This window comes from Danio aesculapii, chromosome 10 (assembly GCF_903798145.1).
Source record: "Danio aesculapii chromosome 10, fDanAes4.1, whole genome shotgun sequence".
NCBI lineage: Eukaryota > Metazoa > Chordata > Actinopteri > Cypriniformes > Danionidae > Danio > Danio aesculapii.
Genome location: NC_079444.1, coordinates 12,583,426 through 12,604,105, shown reverse-complemented (window position 1 = coordinate 12,604,105; position 20,680 = coordinate 12,583,426). Strand labels below are relative to the sequence as shown.

General features: G+C 35.0%; 2 protein-coding genes across 3 annotated transcripts in view; one reads left to right on the top strand and one right to left on the bottom strand.

Annotated features, from left to right (window-relative positions):
• Positions 1 to 6,938, top strand: part of trim23 (tripartite motif containing 23) — a 19,765-nt gene extending 12,827 nt beyond the window's left edge. For both annotated transcript variants that reach the window (XM_056466132.1, XM_056466131.1), the window contains exon 11: positions 4,028 to 6,938. In XM_056466132.1, the coding sequence (XP_056322107.1) occupies positions 4,028 to 4,207 (180 nt within the window). In that variant the 3' untranslated portion in view covers positions 4,208 to 6,938. The remainder of the gene's footprint in view (positions 1 to 4,027) is intronic.
• Positions 6,931 to 20,680, bottom strand: ppwd1 (peptidylprolyl isomerase domain and WD repeat containing 1). The gene is given in 12 exon segments (XM_056466130.1): positions 6,931 to 7,159; positions 7,753 to 7,935; positions 9,261 to 9,342; positions 12,275 to 12,456; positions 12,535 to 12,724; positions 15,169 to 15,359; positions 15,457 to 15,474; positions 15,476 to 15,905; positions 17,803 to 17,923; positions 18,065 to 18,168; positions 20,191 to 20,293; positions 20,542 to 20,680. Coding segments are annotated over 12 exon segments (1,869 nt in total). The 5' UTR covers positions 20,663 to 20,680; the 3' UTR covers positions 6,931 to 7,015.

Sequence of the window (20,680 nt, the reverse complement as noted above, 5' to 3'; positions counted from 1 at the left end):
TCTCACATACTACGATTTGGGACATACTATTTCTACTTTCAAATACTATTTAGGACTGATAGTATGCGAATTGGGATGCAGCTTATGTCTCCAACATTTACTAAATTTGTTAGGATTAATTATGAATTTCTCTAATAGATCTATAGAATAGCATTGCTGCATCCTGACGTAAAGTGAAATGGCTATAAACTCCAGCAAGATAAAGTCATTGTATGCAGAACCATAGAGCTTTATCTATAAATAAAATATAATTACGGAACCTGTCTTCATCATAACTGAAAGCTACATCGTGTTTGCTGGCCTCATGCATGACTGTCAGTCAGTCAGCATGTAACCTTAAACGGGGTGTTCGCGTGGCCTTAAGTATTAAAAGTTGATAAATCAATAATGAGAAAATGACGGCCCTGAAAAGGTATTAAAGTCGTATTTTTATGAGGTCTTCATTCTTGTTAAAGCGTTGTCCAAAGTGTTTGACTCCAAAAAGCATAAATATATTTATTTTTCTCCTAACATTAACAACGGCATGCTCGAGCCACGCGATTGGTTCAGGCCGGGGCACGTCCGGCTAAGCTCCTCCATCCAGGTGATTTTACGTAATTTGCGACAAATGTAGGAAGGTGATGTGATGCTCTCCACATGTAACATAACCATAGAGCGAAACAGATGGGAAAATATAAGTTTATGGACACCTGGTTGGAGAAAGATGAGTTTAAACAGTGGCTGAAGCCTGTTGCTGAAAACAACCGCGTAATTTTTATTCTTTTAAGCTTTGTGGTAACTTTATTTTGATGGTCTACTTGAGTATCACTAGACTGTCTGCTTAATATCTGTTGATACTGCTCCTTCAACAGACATTTAACTGACTATAAGAAACTTTGCAAGTACAGTACATGTCAACTTACTCTAACCTTAACCTAACAGTCTACTTATAATCTAATCAAAATAAATAAAGTGTGACAAGCTTTGTGTCTTCCGAGCTTATCCGAGTTCTGTTGCATGGTTGTCCTCCATGGATTTATTAAACTACAACTGTTTATTAACAACTGTTTATTAAGGTAAAGGTTTGATACTGATTAGAACTTGAAGTGGAGATGAGGTATTAAAATATTCTGAGAAGCCTTTAAAAAAAGTCTTAAAGGTATTGAAATTACTTATTAAATATACCCTGTTAAAGGGGTAAATTAATAACGCCCAACCTTACTACAATTACAGAAATGTTTGCTCTGTTATAATTCACTTGCATTTTAATGTTATGGTGCAATTTAGAACCTCAAAAAAAAAAAAAAAAAAAAAAAAAAAAATATATATATATATATATATATATATATATATATATATATATATATATATATATATATATATATATATATATATATATATATATATATATATATATATATAATTATTATTATTATTATTTATTTTTAATTTTTTTTTTTTACTAATGCTTTGCTTAGACTTTACACACCTGAAACTTGTCTATAGCACTTGTTCACTGCTGCTCTTATAGTTGTGTAAACTGCTTCCTTGTCCTCATTTGTAAGTCGCTTTGGATAAAAGCGTCTGCTAAATGACTAAATGTAAATAGAAATGTAAATAACCTGCTATTAAAAAAGAAAAGTTTTGATTGAGAAGTTATGTAGCTGTGGCAGGAATGAATTTTTACAATATATGGAAATAAAATTTGTATTTTAGGTTCATTATGTTTGTCTTTAGTTGACACAGTGTTACTAAAATTACAGTATTACATTTTACCTGATTAAATATTGTACACATATATAGTTATAATACTTTTATTATAAAATAAACTTGTTAAAAGCATTAAACAACGCTTTTTTGGTCCTTAAAATGTATTTATGTTGCCGGTTAACTACGTTTGTGGTAGGGTTGGGCTTTGTCGACCAATTTGGCATTGTACAATGTCTAATGTGAAACATCACGATGGAAGATGACATCGTCGTCGTAGGTGGCATTGTATTAATTATTTATGAATAATTAATTCATAACGAATTTATTATTTGTAGCCTACCGTTTCAACTACCTGACCCGCATGGTCTTTGTTTTACCCATAACGAAATCATAAATAAGAATGTTACACACAAATTACCACCTGTCAATCACTTTTTCCGTTATAAAGGCGTCGACAAACTTGGTTGATTTAAAAAAAAATAATAAAAAAAAGGTGCACAACCAACAGAAACCAACCAACAGTATCTGAGGTTTTTGCAAAAATTACTAAATACAAGCGTGAAGCGAGTGATTGAAGCACTGTACTGACGCTGTGACACGTTACCTGATAGATTCAAACGACCGAAGAGTCTTTAGAAAGAGACAAGATTAATTACATATCACAATTAACAACTATAGTGAGAGGCGATCCAGCGGTACATCCTTGATAAACTGTCCGACTTGCATTGCTCTCTGGGGTTTTGTGCTCAAAGCACCCGCTGACTGACCGCTGAAATAAAACATTCACATAGCTGTATCTTATGAAAATCACCAGTAACAGGCACTGCGAGAGCTGCTGTCTGAAGAAAATGAAGCAGATTTCAAAAATCTAATTTGCTGTCAAACACGTGTTTATTTTTGCAAAAGAAAAAAATGAAACTTATCTGGTAAGAGAAAATTCAACTTTTATAACTTTTTTTTTTTTACCTCCAATACAAAACCTAAAATTATCAATGATGATGGTTAAAATTTGTCTCTCCAGCGTGCTTCAGCAACCCTATATAGAGTGATGGAGATAAATCTGAAAGTGTTAATTAGGAAAAAAAAATATCTCCCTATCGGTCTAGCATACGGAATCTTTTTTTTTTTTGTCATTTTTATCAATATTTTTGTAACTGGACATTTTGACAACTAGGGATGGCTGATGCGAAACTGATGTTTCGACAAAGTGTTGAAATCCTGATGCGCAAGTGTTTCGAAACACTGCACCGAAGCATGATCCGAAACACTGCACTAAAGCATGATCTGAAACACCCAGGTCACTTGACTAAAGTGATCCGAAACACCCAGGTCATGTGACTAAAGCAATTCAAAGCATCTGTCATTTCAGAAGTGTTTCGAGACCTGGCGATCTGAGATTTCGAATGAAATTTTGAGATCAAACGCATACTACCCAGTAGGTACAACATTTGAATTTAAATTTACTACCCAGCTGTTAGAAAAGCATGTTCTAAACAGTATGAATGTGAGCAGTATGAATGGAACTTAGACTCACTAAATCCACCATTTTGTCATGATCACATGGCCTAAATACGTCAGTTACGTTGTAGCATGCATCAAATACTCACTTCAGAATCTTGCCGGAAGTAGGGGGTCATCTGGGTACTTTTTTCATACCGTTTTTTGAATTTTATGTATTCGGACCTACTACTCAGCTCGCATACTGTTTTTAGCGTACTTTATAGTATGGAAGTATGCAATTTCAGACACAGCCGTTGTCCGATGTAGCCTGGTGGACCACGTGTGTGCACAGAATAACTGTGCTGCAAATGTCCTGACTTCAAGTCCCAACTTACAAAAACTTGGTGTATTTTAATGGTGTTAATTATTTATGACCAAAACAAGACATTCACAAAGTGTTCAGTTGGATGTTAGACCAATGTTAAAACAATGCGTTACAAGAACAGAGCTTTTAAAAACTGTCTATATCTGCATCACCCTGGATTCAAAATCTCTGCATGCTAGTCAAGAACTCTCACCATTCCACTAAATCACTAGAAACCTCAATTCTACAACAGGGGGTTCATTTCCTCAATTTGCGTTTCTATGCTGAAGCTGTTCCAGAGCAATATATAAAACATGACCACAAGGTGTCACTGTAGATATGGGTTTCAAACCATTTCGACACATTTGCTTCGGCTGTTTCAGTGTTTCATAAATCCTCGATCTGTCCACCTCAACTGATGTCATTGTCATTTGTATTGACAACTTTTTTTTAATTAACTCAACTGGATTTTTAGTTTTCATGTTAATTTTGAATTCCTGATCAAGTTTTTTTTTTTTATCTGTGTCTCTGTAGGACGTCCCCGGTGCAGTGTCTGTGGAGGAGATGACGGAGCTCTTGAGCTTACACAAACTGTGCTGCGGGCGCAGTTGGCACATCCAGGGCTGTGACGCCCGCAGCGGGATGGGGCTCCATGAGGGCCTGGACTGGCTCTCTCGCCAGCTCGTGGCCGCTGGGGTTCTGGATGTGGCCTGAGGGACTCTTTCACTCAATAGACTTAAACCTGAAGCCTGTCCATGTCATTTGCACAGTCACTCTGCTCATGTTTACCCACAATACCATGCCATAATCCATTAGTAGATTTGCTACTGTGCTCATGGCTTAATGGTGTACATAAATAAGAGTGCTTTAAGGGGTTTGCTCACTCCAAAATGACAATTGTAGTTTCAGAAACATTTTATGAAGATGGTTTTAATTGAATTTGAGATTTCTGTCTCTCTTGAGTTTTGGGTGAATAAAATTTCAACGAAGAGACAGAAATGGCTTAAATTTGATTAAATATATTCGCTTGTGTTCTGATGGTGAATGAAATTCTTACCAGTTTCAAACAATATGATGGTGAATAAATATAACAGCAGAATTTTCATTTTGGAGTGAACAAGGCAACATGCTGCTGGTTGTTAAATAGGATATTTTGACTCTCCACTTTGTGAAAATGTTTGTTTTTACTAAAGAGAGTCAAAAACCCTATTTGCAGATGCTGTCCTTAAAGTTTAAGCTGCATGATACATTTAAAAACAAGTTAACTAATCAAACTTACTGTCAATATCTGGTTAAAGGGATAGTTTACCCAAATATGAACATTTACTCATCACTTACCATTCTTTTTTTCCTGTTAAACACAAAAAAATTAGTTTGAAGTTGCCATTGACATCCATAGTAAGAAAAACAAGTACTGTGGAAGGCAATAGCTGTTTTCTAACTTCCTTCAGTCTATCATCTTTTGTGTTTAACAGAACTCAAACAGGTTTGGAAGAAGTGGAATATGAGGAAATGACCATTTTAATTTTTGGGTAAACTATTCCTTTAGTGATGCTCTTCTTTTTGTAGTCAGTTCACTCATTCTGGTCATTTAATAGTTACTAACAAGATATTTTAAGCATATATAGTAGATGTGCAAATATTGGTCATTTTTGTACAGACGCCCTCATGAAATCCCTACAGTATTGCGTGCAAATGGCACAAGGTCTGAGTAGATCTATCAAATGTTTTAATCGTAGGCAAATCCCCTTAGGTACAGATGAAACTAGGCATCAGCCTCCAGATACATGGTTTCAGCAATGTGAAGTGCCTGTTGATGTGTCTGATTAGCTACTCAAAAACTAGGAAAGGTCATGTGATCAAATCCATTGCCATTGTTCAAAGGTTACATGGGGTGACTTCTCATAAAACATGTGTAGGTCCTTTTGGAAGCGTTAATAATTTTTTCATTGTAAACATTATTATAAAGCACAGTTTACTCTCATATTTTATATTTCCTAAGAATTAGCTCACCCAAAAAAGAAATGTTATTAAATACTCAATGTTGTTTTAATCGCAAGACCTTTGATAATGTTCAGAACACAAATTAAGATATTTTAGATAAAATCCAGGAGCTCTCTCATCCGCCAAAAGCAGCAGCAATCCTGATATGCTTAAAGTCCAAAAAAGGGGCCATAATTATTGTCAAAACATTGCATGTGACTTCAGTGGTTCAACTATATTCATACAAAGCTCCAAAAACATTATTATACACCCCAAAAAAATAAAATAAATCAGTGATGTAGGTAACTTGCACCATGACCTGAGGCAGGGCAAGAGAAGATATTAGCAAGTTTATTAACAAGTCTTTTGCCAAACAAAATTGTTCTTGGAGCTTCGTATGTTTACAGTTGACCATCTGATGTCATGTGGAATGTTTTTGGTTCCTTTTCTGGACTATTGCTGTCTATGGAAGATGAGAGAGCTCCTGGATTTCATCTAAAATATCTTAACTTTGTTTACGAAGATGAACGGTCTCACAATTAGAAAGATGTGTGTGTGAGCAATTAATGAAATTCATTTTTTGAGTGAACTAACCCTTTAATCTAAAAATCTTATTATTAATGTGGAATGTAAAATGTTTAGGCATTTTATTAAAACAGTGGAGTGGAGTAATGAAAATGGTCACTAATAATTCTATACATAATGCTTATAAAAATGTAAGTGACAAAAAACAAGCTTCATTTCATTTCCATTATGCAAAATAACATGATTCATGTTATCATAACAAATCATAACATTGATTTCAGGGACCTACACATTTCTTTTGTGAGATTCACCCATTATTTTCGATGTCCTCAGCTGTTTTTTTTTATAGCTTTTGTGAATTTCTTGAGGCTTTAAATGAGCCTGTAAATATTTATTTGTGGTCTTAAGACTGGTGCATGGGTGTAGGTGTTTTTTCACTATGTGTGGAAAGACGGATGTGTTTGTGGCAAGAAATGTTACTGATTATTTATATTTCAAAAGGAGGATTGTAGTCCTCATGTAAAAACAGATGTAGTTTCATTTCATCAGCTTAATATCTTCATTTGTTGGAACAAGCCTTTCTCATCTTAATATAAAAAAAAAAAAATCAGCAGATGTTGTTACATTGTATTAACTCGTTTATCAATATAACGCAAATGTGGCCGTATGTAAATGACAGATTAGTTTTAGGAACCATCCTTTGGTTTGAAACGTTGCTCCTCATTGCTATGTAATGTTAACTTACTGCATTTAGGTGAAAAGCATGTGTGAAGATTTCCCCCATCCCCTGCTGCAGGACCCTCTGAAGTCGTGAAAGATGTTGTTGTAAATGTGAGATCTAGAAGCCTCTCGAGAAGCACAGTGCGCACCCATTTGTTGACAGCTTTTTGTATAACCATTCATAATGTTATGCTATTAAAAACAGAGCTGAAAAACACTGATTTGACTGATGCAAGTTTTTTTTTTTTTTTTTTTTTAAAGGCGCTTTATTTTAACTAAAATCTGGCTGCACGTCTATTTGACGGTGATATTAATGATGCTGATGTCTTCATATGGTTTGTCGGTTTTGGGGTTGACTTTTATGTTAGAGATCCTCTGGACGACCTCCATCCCTTTAGAGGTCCTTCCAAACACTGTGTGCTTGTTGTCCAGCCAGGGCTAATTGGAAAGGAAAAAAAAAACAAACAATTTAATCAAATGTCGTTCCCCCTTACTATGAGTGCTCTGTTTTTAATTGGCACTTATTCTTTTGTTAAACCTTTCTGTTTGCATTAATTCAACGATTTTAAAACAATCATGAATTATTCAATGATTAATAATGAAATTGGTTGTGTTGAATTGTTTGATATTTAAATCTGAATGTTGAAAAAATATATACAGAGTAAAAAAATAAAAATAAATCATCATCATCATGGTTTCCATAAACAATTATATTTTTAAAAACTGATAACAATACAATATTTATTGAGCAAGAAATCAGTTTTTGAATAATTTATGTAGAATCATGTAAAGTACCAATGCTGACATTTTAGTTTTGCATTAACAGAAAAACTATTTGAAATATTAAATTGGAAAGGAGTTCTCAACTGTAACAATATTTATTTTTTTTACTGCATTTTTCAAAAAATAAATAAAATGCAGGCTTAGCAGTTATTTCAGGCTTCACACTGACCATAATCTTCAGAACAGTGGCGTACATCTTAACATTCTAAGAGAAGCTTACTGTATGGAACTAATAATCTTGGTCTTACGGTTGGGACAACGGTGATGAAGAACTGTGAGCCATTGGTTCCTGGTCCTGCGTTGGCCATGCTGAGGGTGTAAGGTCTGTCGTGTCTCAGTGTGGCATGAAACTCATCCTCAAACTCTCCACCCCATATGCTTTCTCCACCCATGCCAGTCCCTGTTGGGTCTCCAGTCTGGATCATGAAACCCTGCATGCAGAAACATAAAACAATAAATAAATAAAAACAACCAGTTCAACTCGCATCCAAGGGGTGGGAATCTTTATGGACTTCACGATACTGGGAGTCACAACGATTAAAGAGTCTTGACATTGTTTCCCCATTTTTTCCGCTTTGAAAATCTATCTTTTGAACTTCACATTTTAACCAGAAAATAGAGTATGTAAAGTTTTGTATATGACTTGAATATATGTATGACTACAGCCATCTCCAACAACTATTTATTTTAACAGTAATATTCAGCATGAACAAGCTCTAAATGTTACGTATGAAACACCAGATTACAAAAAGCAATTATACAGAACTAACAGTTCTCATTTTCAACTTTATTTATAACCTTGTAACAAGAGAAATGTCTTTGAATCAAAAATATTCACATTACAATGATTTTTGGAAATTACATTAGAATTGCTTTTAGTTCACAAAGAACTAAAAGGTCCAGTGAAGTGCTTTGAAATTCAATGTTTGACAATCTCAACTGAAACATGAAGGACATAGTGTAACTCCTCCCCTTTCTTAAAAAAAAAAAAAAAAAAAAACAGCCAATAGTGTTTTGTTTTATCACAGCTTTGCCCGTGAGCGTGGTTGAGCTCAAGTGCATCAAATAATGCATCAAATAAACATCTTTGAAGGGAGTGGGGTATGTTACATACTAGAGAGCATTTGATTAGTCAAGATTTGATGAGACGTGATGTGAACAAAAAAATAAAATGTTGATACAATTTGGGCTAAAGTGACAAACTGCAAACTTTAGATGTTTATATCAGTTTTATGTTCTTAAGGCAAATTTTGTCACTGTTTTGTAGCACACTAGCTTATAGATATCCTTAACTTTTAACATCTACAAAAATTTTATTTTAATTTTACTTTAACATAGTAGCACACAATGCTTCATTCATTTGCAACACTTTCATTTACAGTACATGTTTGCATACAATTCTGCTGTAATCAGTGTTCATCATCATGTTTATGCCACCCTGTTCGCCTTCTGTAGTGATCCTAAAGCCGGTTGCACATAGAACGAGACACATAATGTCACATCACATCTAAAACTCATAAGTTTGTTTATCTTTGCCACATTATGTGAATTCAGCAGCATACATACATGCTCCCGTTAATGCTTATTATTTTTCTGTTTCTAGAACAGACCTGCACTATTGCAATCTAATCTAAACACATAATCTATTTTGAACTTTAGAGAATTGACTCAAAATCAAATCATTAGAAAAAAAAAGTCGATTCATCACGATAATTCTCCCACCCATACTGTTGATCATTGCACAAGAAGCTCCTACCTTGATGACGCGGTGAAAAATGTGGCCATTGTAATAACCGTTCCTGCTGTGGACGCAGAAATTCTCCACAGTTTTGGGGCATCTGAGGTGAAAGAAAAAGAAATAAACATTGTGAACAAAACCAGGACTTCCTATTCTCTCCCTCCACTACACCACACAACAACCTCAATACATTTCGCAATTCTGTTCCTCACACAGGTGAGTGAGCTGACAAACCACCTATAGAAATCATACTTTCATCTCTCTGACACTTAAATCGACACTTGCACCAGTTTTGCACATTTGCACCAGGCACATTCTAACAATCAATCCATATCCATAAAAAACTGCATTTATAAAGAGAGGTTCACACAGATGAGTGGGCTTGACAAACCATTTGTAGAAACACTCTTCTCCCTCTCTTTCTCTTAAAAAAAAAAAAAACAAGTACACTGCCCCCTCCTTACTTGAGCATTAATTCTCTGAGCACTAACAGTTCCTTTGTATATTTAGCACTTCTTGTGTTTATTGCCTCTTCTTGTTAAATCGCTGAATTGTAAGTCGCTTTGGATAAAAGCGTCTGCTAAATGACTAAATGTAAATGCCTCCTCAACTGTAAGTCGCTTTGGACAAAAGTGTCTGCTAAATGACTAAATGTAATCCTGCCTTCTCAAGTTACATCTACATTACATCAACAACAGTTTAAATTGCATTTCCTTAACATATTACTGTATGTTTATGCTTTCGAATAGTCAAAAACGTACACGCAGCAGCTTTAAAACAATTTCATCATTACCCTTCATATTAATAGCAGCTCCAGTGGCCCGTTTCCACTTAGTGGTACAATATGGGTCAGTATAGGTCATCTTTATCAGGCTTGCGTTTACACTGCTAAAAGGGTACCAATGGTACTCTTTTGGTAGGCGTAGTGTACGACAAAGTTTCAGTCAATGCCATTTTCGCTGGAGGAAATGTCTACAGTAAAGCTGTACAGGTCGTTCACATATCATATGAGAAGCACTTCTCACAAAACAAATAAATGCTTTATACAAATAAATACTTGTGTATAAATGTTCATTACTAAGTTTTCTATGAACATAATTTGATTATAACTGCAGATCAACGACAGTACGAAACAGCCTACTGTAACGTTTTATATAACGATTTTTATAACTATTATATAAAATAAATACATAAATGAACATATATAAACACATACAGCCCCTTACAGTCTCCGATATGTTATCAATTACAGAAAAACTACACACAGCATACATTCAGTCCTGGTTTAGGTTAAAAAACAACACAAAATATAGCCAGTGCAGACCTCTCATCGGTGTCTTTAATCTTCAGCAGCACATGTAACCTCTGTTAGAAAGTAATTCGATAATTCGGAGTTCATAATAGTCCAAAAGGTGATGATAATTGTTAAACATGCCAGTTTGTTGATGTTTTAGGTTGCAGAAGCGTCATTTGCTGCTTTTTTCTCCGGCTTCTTCTTTGTTTTTTCACGCTTCACTCTCGACAGAGTCACTTCTGACAAGATAGGAATCGGATATCAGAGCATGTCAATGATCACGCGCACAAAGCTCAAAAAGTTCGTTATTTCAAATATAGGCACCTTTTTCAAAAGGCATACCGAATTGAACCGTACCACTTTTTCGGCACCCTTTGCAAAGGGTACCAAGGGTACCAAAAGGCAGAGCTAGACGCACAGCTGAACGCTATTGGTTTACAGAGATATGTCATTCGCTCTCGCAACAACAAGCCAGAATGAAAACCACGGAACCGCCATGTTTTAATTACACAGCCGAGACATTACACTGTAATAATATACACATATAACAACGAGCTATGGTCGACCCGAGCTCAAACAAACCTTGTCGTCGTCTTAATGAACAGCCACAAAGCCAAGAAGAACAAAATCTGCTCTGTTCTGTTGTTGTTTTACGAGCCAGTCTAAAAGTTTGAGCAGTTTCACTTTGTCCAGGGAGCTCGCGATCGTGTCTATATTTGAAATAACAAACTTTGAGCTCCTATTAATAATGTGCTCATGATCATTGAAGCGCTTTGATATCCGATCCTGTCAGAAAGGAACAAACGCGAGAGTGAAGCACGTAAAAACAAAGGAGAAGCCGGAAAGAAAAGCAGCAAATGATGGGTCTGCAACCTAAAACATGAACAAACTGCCATGTTTAACTATTATCATCACCTTTTGGACTATTATGAACTTGGAATGATGGAATTACTTTTTAGAGAGGCTACACGTGCTGCTGATTAAAGATTAAAGACACACATGAGAGATTTGCACTGACTGTGGGTTATATTTTGTGTTGTTTTTTAACCTAAATAAGGACTAAATGTATGCTGTGTGTAGTTTTTCTGTAATTGATAACATATCAGAGACTGTAAGGGGCTGTATGTGTTCATATATGTTGCATTTATTTATTTATTTTATATAAATCGCAGATGTTACAGTAGGCTTTTTCGCACTGTCATTGATCTGCAGTTATTATCAAATCATGTTCATAGAAAGGTTAGTAATAAAACTTTATACAGAAGTATTTATGTGCATAAAGCATCTGTTTTGTGAGAAGTGCTTCTCATATGATATGTGAATGACACATTCAGCTTTACTGTAGATATTTATTCGAGTGAGAATGACATGGACTGAAACTTTCTGTCGTACACCTCGCCCACCAAGAGTACCATTGGTACCCTTTTAGCAGTGGAAACGGAAGCCTGATAAAGGTGACTTTACCGTACTGACTCGTACCATACTGTACCACTCAGTGGAAACGAGCCATTTAGTAGGTACCCTTTGACAGTGGAATCAGCCATAAAAGCGACACAAGATGCTCATATTATTAATGGACTACACAATATCATTATACACTACATTATACTGGAATCTGTAGTATTGGGGAGCAACTTCTGGAAAATGCTTTAAAAGCTGAGTATATAAAGAGAGCGTTGTCAAACAGGCACATAACAGGCCAAACTGCTATGAAATGATAAACAAATATTTTACATACTCGACAGGAAAAAGTTTGATGTGGATGTCACCCATAGTGGTGTGAATGATGGCACTGTCTGACACCCTTTTGGGTCCTTCCGCCTGTGTGGCTGCCATCACTTCTTCTTTAGACGGCTTCTCGTTAAAAATATCACGGTCAGAATCGGCACTCTTTGTGTCCTCAGGCTCTCTCTTTGTAAACTGCTCAAAAACACAACACAGTATTAGAGTCTTTATGAGAAAGTGAAAGAGGGAATGAGCGCGGGGTGGATTTTGTACCATGTAAAAGCGGTTCTTCTTGAAGGCGGTGCAGAAGATGGTGGGGTCTTGGTCAGAGCTCTGCAGCGCTGGGTTTTCGGAGGCCTTCATCTCAATGGTTGGTGCCGCTTGCATGGCCTTCGCTACTCCCTGAAACAGACTCAACTGCACCACACGGATGTTCTCCTGCTTTCCCAGGATGCGCACACACCTGAACAGCCAGAGCAGTTCACAATACCACACATACATACAAAAGAGAGAAGAATTCAGAATGGCTCATGTTTTTATTTGATGTAGGCCATAGTTGTGGCTTAGGCCCTATTTACACTGTCAGGTCTTGATGCCCAATTCCGATTTGCTGCCTAGATCTGATTTTTATACCTGTCCGTTTACACGTCTTTTTAATTGTGACCCATATCTGATTCATGCGTTTACACTTGCCATACAATTTACGATGTCTCGCATGCATAAAGGTGGGTTCTAGCATCTGCAGCACACTAGCCAGGATGTAAGTTCACCCAACTTTAAAATGATTTTGAGGTGGAGGAATAGAGAAAGGGCCATCATCACAGCTTGTGCCTATGGTTTACATATGGTGTCCTCCACCATTCAGAGGAATTTGTGAGTACGAGAGAGATCTCAGGTCTGGTGGAAGCAAATTGTGGCGGCTGACCACTTTCCTCCACCATGTTTCCTCTGTTGTTGTTTACCATGACGGCGTCTCCACACACGCTCTTCCTTCTACATCATTAAACCGCAGAGAAGTACCACAATGTCGCAAGTTTAATGACAAACAAAACGGAATGCCTCAATAAATCTGATCTGCCTGTTTACATGATAGTCGCTTTGTCACATATCCGATTTATATCGGATTTATTTCCACATATGAAGGAGGCCTGAAACCAAGCTCTGAATATCAGAATGCATGCGTTATTGCATTTTGCCTTTGTAAAGTGACCTGTCAGAATAAAGCTTTATATTTGGGAATAAAATACTTTTGAAAATATGTCAGGAAACAGTTAATTTAAAAAAAATAGATAAATATTTATTAATCCCACTTTCACAAAATGTAAAAAATACTATACTTTTAGATTTTTTTAAACATTAATAAATCTTTAATACCACTAATAAAGCTTTTTATTTTTATTTCAGGATAATTTCAAACACAAAGTATGTCTTTCTTGCATGTGTGTTTGTATCATTTTAAATTAAGTTGTAATAGAGATGTAAAACAATTTAAACATTAGTTAACATTTTAGCAACTTTATTGCTCTGTAACTTGTGTTTTTTCGCCTTTTCATTCTCGCAAAATCTTTTCATTTTTATTTAAGTTTTTATTTTAGTTTTTTATGTCAATCTAAATGAAAACAGAAAATATTCTTCACTGAATGAAACTGAGATGTTTGTTTTCAGTTAACATTCGTTCCTTTTATGACCAAAACATGTTATTATTTGGCTTTATTTTAGTCAACTATAACCCTGGTATAACCAAGTAAAGAATAAGAAAATTTTCATTATTTTCTAGATAAAAGGTTAAATAAATTACTATTAAAAAATAAGTTTTCAATTAAATTCTAGAAATCTTCATTTATATAGTGCTTTTACAATGTAGATTGTGTCAAAGCAGCTTAACATAGAAGTTCTAGTAAATTAAAAATGTGTCAGTTTAATTTTCAAAGTTGAAGTTTACTTTAGTTCAGTGTGGTCTAATTTTCACTGCTGAAAGTCCAAACACGGAAGACCAAATCTAACGATGCACTGAAAAATGTGTTTAAAAGCGTTTTTTTTTTTTCACATATTTAAAAATGTATTCATTTAATTTTTTTTAGGTTTAGTCACACCACATGATAACCTAAACTGTATTTTACTATATTGTCTAGTCAAATTACCTGATATTTTAAGAAACTAATTTTGTTGAAGTGGTCATGAAAGTTGAGAGTAATCTAGATAATCACTTTACTGTACATGTTAATCATCATCTGGTAAAATATTTTATTAAAAAACTCTATTAAAGAAATAATAAAAAAAGATTTTGAACTGAAAACGTTTATTATAAAATTAAGATGGTTGTTAATATTAATAATAACAATAATTCCTTACATTTATATAGCGCTTTTCTGGACACTCAAAGAGCTTTCTTTACACATTGGGGGAATCTCCTTATTCACCACCAGTGTGTAGCATCCACCAGCTGATTGGTGGAGAGGACACAGAGTGATGAAGGCAATTATGATATGAGGATGGTTAGGAGGCCAGTAGGCAAATTAAACCCTACTCTTTTTCGAAGAAAATCCTGGGAATTTTAACAACCACAGAGAGTCAGGACCTCGGTTTAACGTCTCATCCGAAAGACGGCACTCGCAGTATAGAGTGCACTTCACTATACTGGGGCACAGACCTCAGGTTGAGCACCCTCTGCTGGTCTCACTAACACCACTTCAGGCAGCAACCTGGCTTTCCCATGTGGTCTCCCATCCAGGTACTAACCGGGCACAGCCCTGCTTAGATTTAGTGGGCGACAATGTTAGAGTTACAGAGAGCTAGCTGACAGCTGACAGTTCTACTTTGACAGATCTGACTTAATGTTTTCCCCCTCCCCAAAATGAATTCTGCTTTAGAAATAACAAATGTGTGTATATGTTGTGTATTCTCTACCTGTTCGTCTCCACATTGATGACTTTAATGCCTAGCATGGTGCCGTAAAGCACAAAATGTCCGGTCTCATCAAAGATGATGTTGGTCAGTCGTATCCCATCCACCTTCTCCAGCTCTCTCTCCACTGCCATTCTGCGACCAAACTCCATATCAGGCAACTGCTGTCTCATCTGCTGGAGCTCTGTGAACATCTGCCATTACACACAGAACACAGATTATGCCACAAGCTCTTACAAAGTGTGCTTCTTACCTTCGAAAATTGTAAATAATCATAAAACTCAAACTTACAGTTAGCGACTCGTCAAAACACCCGCATCAACTTCCCAGTGAGGAAGCGGAAAATCCTCACTTTGCGGTCAACGGCGATAGTGGCCATTTTCTTGCCATCTTGAGAGAAAGCCAGGCTGGTGGGATACGTTCCACATTTGGCAAACTCATACAAGTCTGTGTCAGTCTTGAACTCCCAGTCCACCTGCCGCGGAAATTTGAATTCGCTCGGGAGCCCCGTCCAGTATTCCAGCATTCCTGCTTTATCAGCCGATACGATGACGCGATATTTTGGATTGAGGCGGATCTGAGAGAGTGGTGTGGAATGCATTTTTTCAAATACGTGCAGGGGCTGGTTACTGCCACGTCCGTCATACACGAAAATCTTTCCTGTGGATTTCTCAGAGCAGGCGATTGTTGAAATGGCGTCTCCGGGATTATAAATCCACTCACACTGGCCTGGATGGAAGCTGGAGAACAATAACAACAAAAAGTTGAAAAATAAGTATTGAACATGTCATGTTTTTTCCTAGCTATAATATTTCTAAAGCAGCTGTTGACATGGAATTAAACCAGATTTTGGTAAAAATATAAAAATAACAATGAAATGACACGGAGAAAGTACTGAAATACTGTAACGTATTTAATACTTTCATAAAAAGGCTTTTTTTGTTAATGGCGGCTTAAAGACACCTCTCATATGGAGAATAAAGTCACATGCATTGCTCAGGTGTAAGTTTATCATAGACTTCAACAGAGTGTAAACATTTAATGGTTCTGTAGGTCTCGTCTATCTGAGCTATATATTTTGTATTTTCAATTGGATTCAAGTCTGGTGATTGGCTGGGCCATTCTACAGCTTGATTTTCTTTCTTTCTTTGAAAGCATTTGAGAGTCTGCTTGGCGGTGTTTTGGATCATTGTCTTGCTGAAATGTCCACCCTGGTTTCATTTTTATCATCCTGATAATGTCGATGTTGGACTGAAGCAGCTAATGTTAAATAACAATAAGGGGCAGAGGGTTACTAAATAACTGCTAAGAGATTTCAGCTGCTGTCTGGGCTTTCACTGCCTTTCTACACCTCCCGTTCTTCATGTGTTCAATACTTTTTCCCTGCTTCATTTAATTTTATTATGCATCAGGTAATTTGTAAACTAATTGGATTTGTTTTCTTTGCATGTATAGACTTATCAGCTTCAACAGCATATTTAGAAATATGTTTTCGGAGAGAAAGGGTGACATGTTCATTACTTATTTTACCCACTGTACAAAAATCATATGAACAGAAAATTGTTGACATGATATAGTATAAAACGACTGATCATAAAAAGTTATACTTGATTTTATTACAAAAATACAGACACAACAAAAATATACAGGTATTTTTTTCAAATGAGCCACAAATAAGTAATAATGTCTAAATAAACAAATGCTAGTATTTTTCAAATCAGCCAAAAATAAATAATATTATCTAAATAAACAAAAAAATGCAAGACGCAATAAAACGAACTATGTAAACATTCCTAATTCAAACATACACACCCTGGTTCTTTAGAGATTATTTTATATCAATTATATTAAATCATCGAGAGTTTTATGCCATTGCAACAGTCAGTGATTCATCCTTTCAACCACTAAAAACCTAAATTTGTAATAATGATTGTAATAAATTTGAAATTAATTAATTCATTTTCTTTTCGGCTTAGTCCCTTTATTAATCAGGGGTCGCAACAGCGGAATGAACCACCAACTTATCCAGCATATGTTTTACACAGCGGATGCCCTTCCAGCTGGAACCCAGGACTGGGAAACATCCATACACACTCATTCACACACATACACTGCAGACAATTTAGTTTATCCAATACTACCAATACACCTATACCGCATGTCTTTAGACTTGTGGGGGAAACCGGAGCACCCGGAGGAAACCGACGCGAACATGGGGAGAACCATGCAAACTCCACACAGAAATGCCAACTGACTGACGAGCCAAGACTCGAACCAGCGACCTTCTAGCTGTGAGGTGAACATGCTGCCCACTGCACCACCATGACGCCCATAAATTTGTAATACATTCATGCATTTAAGGGTTAAAAAGAAAATGGGAAATACACAACCAATAGTTTTTTTCTACCATTTGTATTATTTTGTATAGAAAGAAATGTTAATTTTTGTTAATAATTCAGAGTTAAAATGTTGTTTAGAACACATAAATCGAAATAATACAAATTTACACTATTTAGTTTAAAAACACAATTACGCTTATCCATCTGTTTTGACTGGTAATAATCAAGGTGAAACCCCGGGGAGTTTAATTAAATACAGATCACAAATTTGGGAACAGATATGATCTTAACATCTTACCCAAGTTTGAGCATGTTGATCATGTCGAAGTTGACTACATCAAAAACTTTCATCGCCTGATCATCACCAACAGAGCATAAAAGTGCTCCCTCCGCACTCACGGAAATACACTCAATCACTCCTACACCACAAAGAGAAAAATAATTATTTACACATACAATTTTTCCATATTTTCTGCCCTTGATGCTAGACTAAAAATTACTGTTGTTCTGCATTGTGAACTGCCAAGTGATTTCTAGAGTACTGTTCAATAAACACAAACCCAAGTGGCTGCGGAAGTGCTTAACAAACTCCACTCCTTCATCCTCTTTCTTCTTCCAGAATTTGACATGTCCATCTTGACTGGCTGTGAGGATAAAATCTGTTCTGCAGTGGGGGTAATTACTATCAGTACATCTGCAGCCAAATAAATTCACCACATGTGTGTTTGCTTTACCAGGGTCATTGTGAGACTCTCACACTTGTTTCTGTCACCTGTTGGCAATACTTTTTAATAGTGTAAATGCATTTTATGTTTTGCAAACTTAAACAGATGTGAATTGTATTTGTGATATATGGATATAAAATCTACTTGTTAAATCATTAAGCATCAGGTTAATCAGTCAGGTAAAATGAGCCTCAAATTAAAGATAATAAGCTATATTTAGGGTAGTAAATATTTCATTACAAAGGCACAGATATAAAAAAAAAAAACAATATAAATATATTGTTACAATATAATAGTGCTTTACAAAGATTAATTGCATACAAAATAAAAGTTCATTTTAACATAATATGTGTGTGTGTGTTATATACATTTAAATGTTTATGTGACACACACACACAATTATACTTATATATAATTTGTTTCATATACATATATAGTTGAAGTCAGAATTATTAGCCTCCCTTTGATTTTTTTTTTTTATATTTTAAATATTTCCCAAATGATGTTTAAAAGAGAAAGGAAATTTTTACAGTATGTATAATACCCAGTTAAGCCTTTAAATGTCACTTTAAGCTGTATAGAAGTGTCTTAAAAATATCTAGTAAATTATTATTTACTGTCATCATGGCAAAGATAAAATAAATCAGTTATTAGAGAGGAGTTATTAAAACTATTCTTTTTAGAAATGTGTTGAAAAAAATCTTCACTCCGTTAAACAGAAATTGGGGGAAAAAAAATAAACATGGGGCTAATAATCCTGACTTCAACTGTATAAATATATATATATTTGAGCAATTCCAGCGTTATTCACAGAGAAAGTATGTTAACATTATATTGAAACATCTGTTTATATTTTCCAAAACAACTAACCACAGAGTTATGAGATCAGAAATATATCAATCTGTAAACATTTTTATACTTTAAATGAGGGAAATAAACATGCATTATGGATGTGACCAAAACAAGTCTGCAAGTCTACAGTATACAACATACTTTGTAGAAGTTTAGTGAATGAAACTGCACAACCCACAAGAAACAATGCTAATCAAAAGGATAAAGTTGCTCACTATAGAACAAACATGATTGATTTTATTCTATTTTAACATATTCGCATTTATGAGGGAAAAGCTTGGTTATGGATGTAAAACATTGGTAGATCAAATATAATTGTTTGAAAAGAATGACATAGACATTTTTGAGTACTTTTGCAGTCCTGTAAAATACAAGCCTACAAAAAAAAACCTAGAAAGATTTTGGTAAAAACCTAACTTTTTTTCATGTCAAAGTTGACATTTGCATAGAATTGCCCATATATATTTATATCTAAATATAAATAAATACTTTCTCAATATATGCATGTATGTGTATACATAGTATTCCACTTAAATTGTCAATAAAAAATTATTTTGAATGTGATTAATTTGTACCCAGCACCATATAAATTATTATTAATAATAATAATAACAACAACATTTTAAAATTCAGTATATTTTATACAGTACATTTTTAAATCATTTATAGTATAGATTCTTTTGAGAACAGGATTGTAATGTTATTAAATGGAACAGTAAGGGTCAATAAATACAGTAACAACCAATAACCAGATAATATATATTTTCATACACAAATAACATTAAGATCTCAAATGCATTAGAGCCAATGTAGGAACCTAATATTTTCACACATCCTTATACTGCAAGTGGTTGAAACTAGAAATATAATTTTTTAACAAAATGTTAACATTTAAAACAAAAAAAACTTAAATAGCAAAAAAAAAAAAAAAAGGAAATATTTAGTAAAAAAAAAAAAAAAACTAAATCGAACATTTATTTAAAAAACAAAAGATGGTGGGTCTAGGTGAAAATGTGGACAATGCAATTGGAGACCTAAATAAGTACAAAAGACTACACCAATATGTTATTCATCATCTTAGGTCAAGGAGGATTTTGGTGGACACTTACTTGGAGCAAACAATGTGTGTTATAACATCTCTGTGCATGTAACTTCTTTCATACATGGAAGCAGAGGGTAAATTATCCAGGTACAATCTCTCAAACTCAAGAACTGCAAAAAAAGACATAAAATCCATTTAAAAACACATCTACGTGTGAACCAGGCAACTAGTAAAAAATTGTTATATTATATTATTATATATACCAATTTAGCTGTTTCGTGAATTAATTCACTGCCAGTAAAGACAAATTACAGGCAAATAATGCCTAAAAGTAATGTCTAGGTCTCTTGATAGGTAGATCACTGTATGCTTAGAAACAGCCAAGTTAGTTAACATTAATAAAATAACGATACATTGCCTTTTTTCTTTTTGGTTTGTGTGGCCTCACTCGGCATAGGACCGACCCAATCGTTTTCGTCTTCATCTTCATCCAGTTTTCGCTTATTCTCAGAACCATCACGGCTCACGTCGGACGCCATTTTCAAATTAAAGTTTAT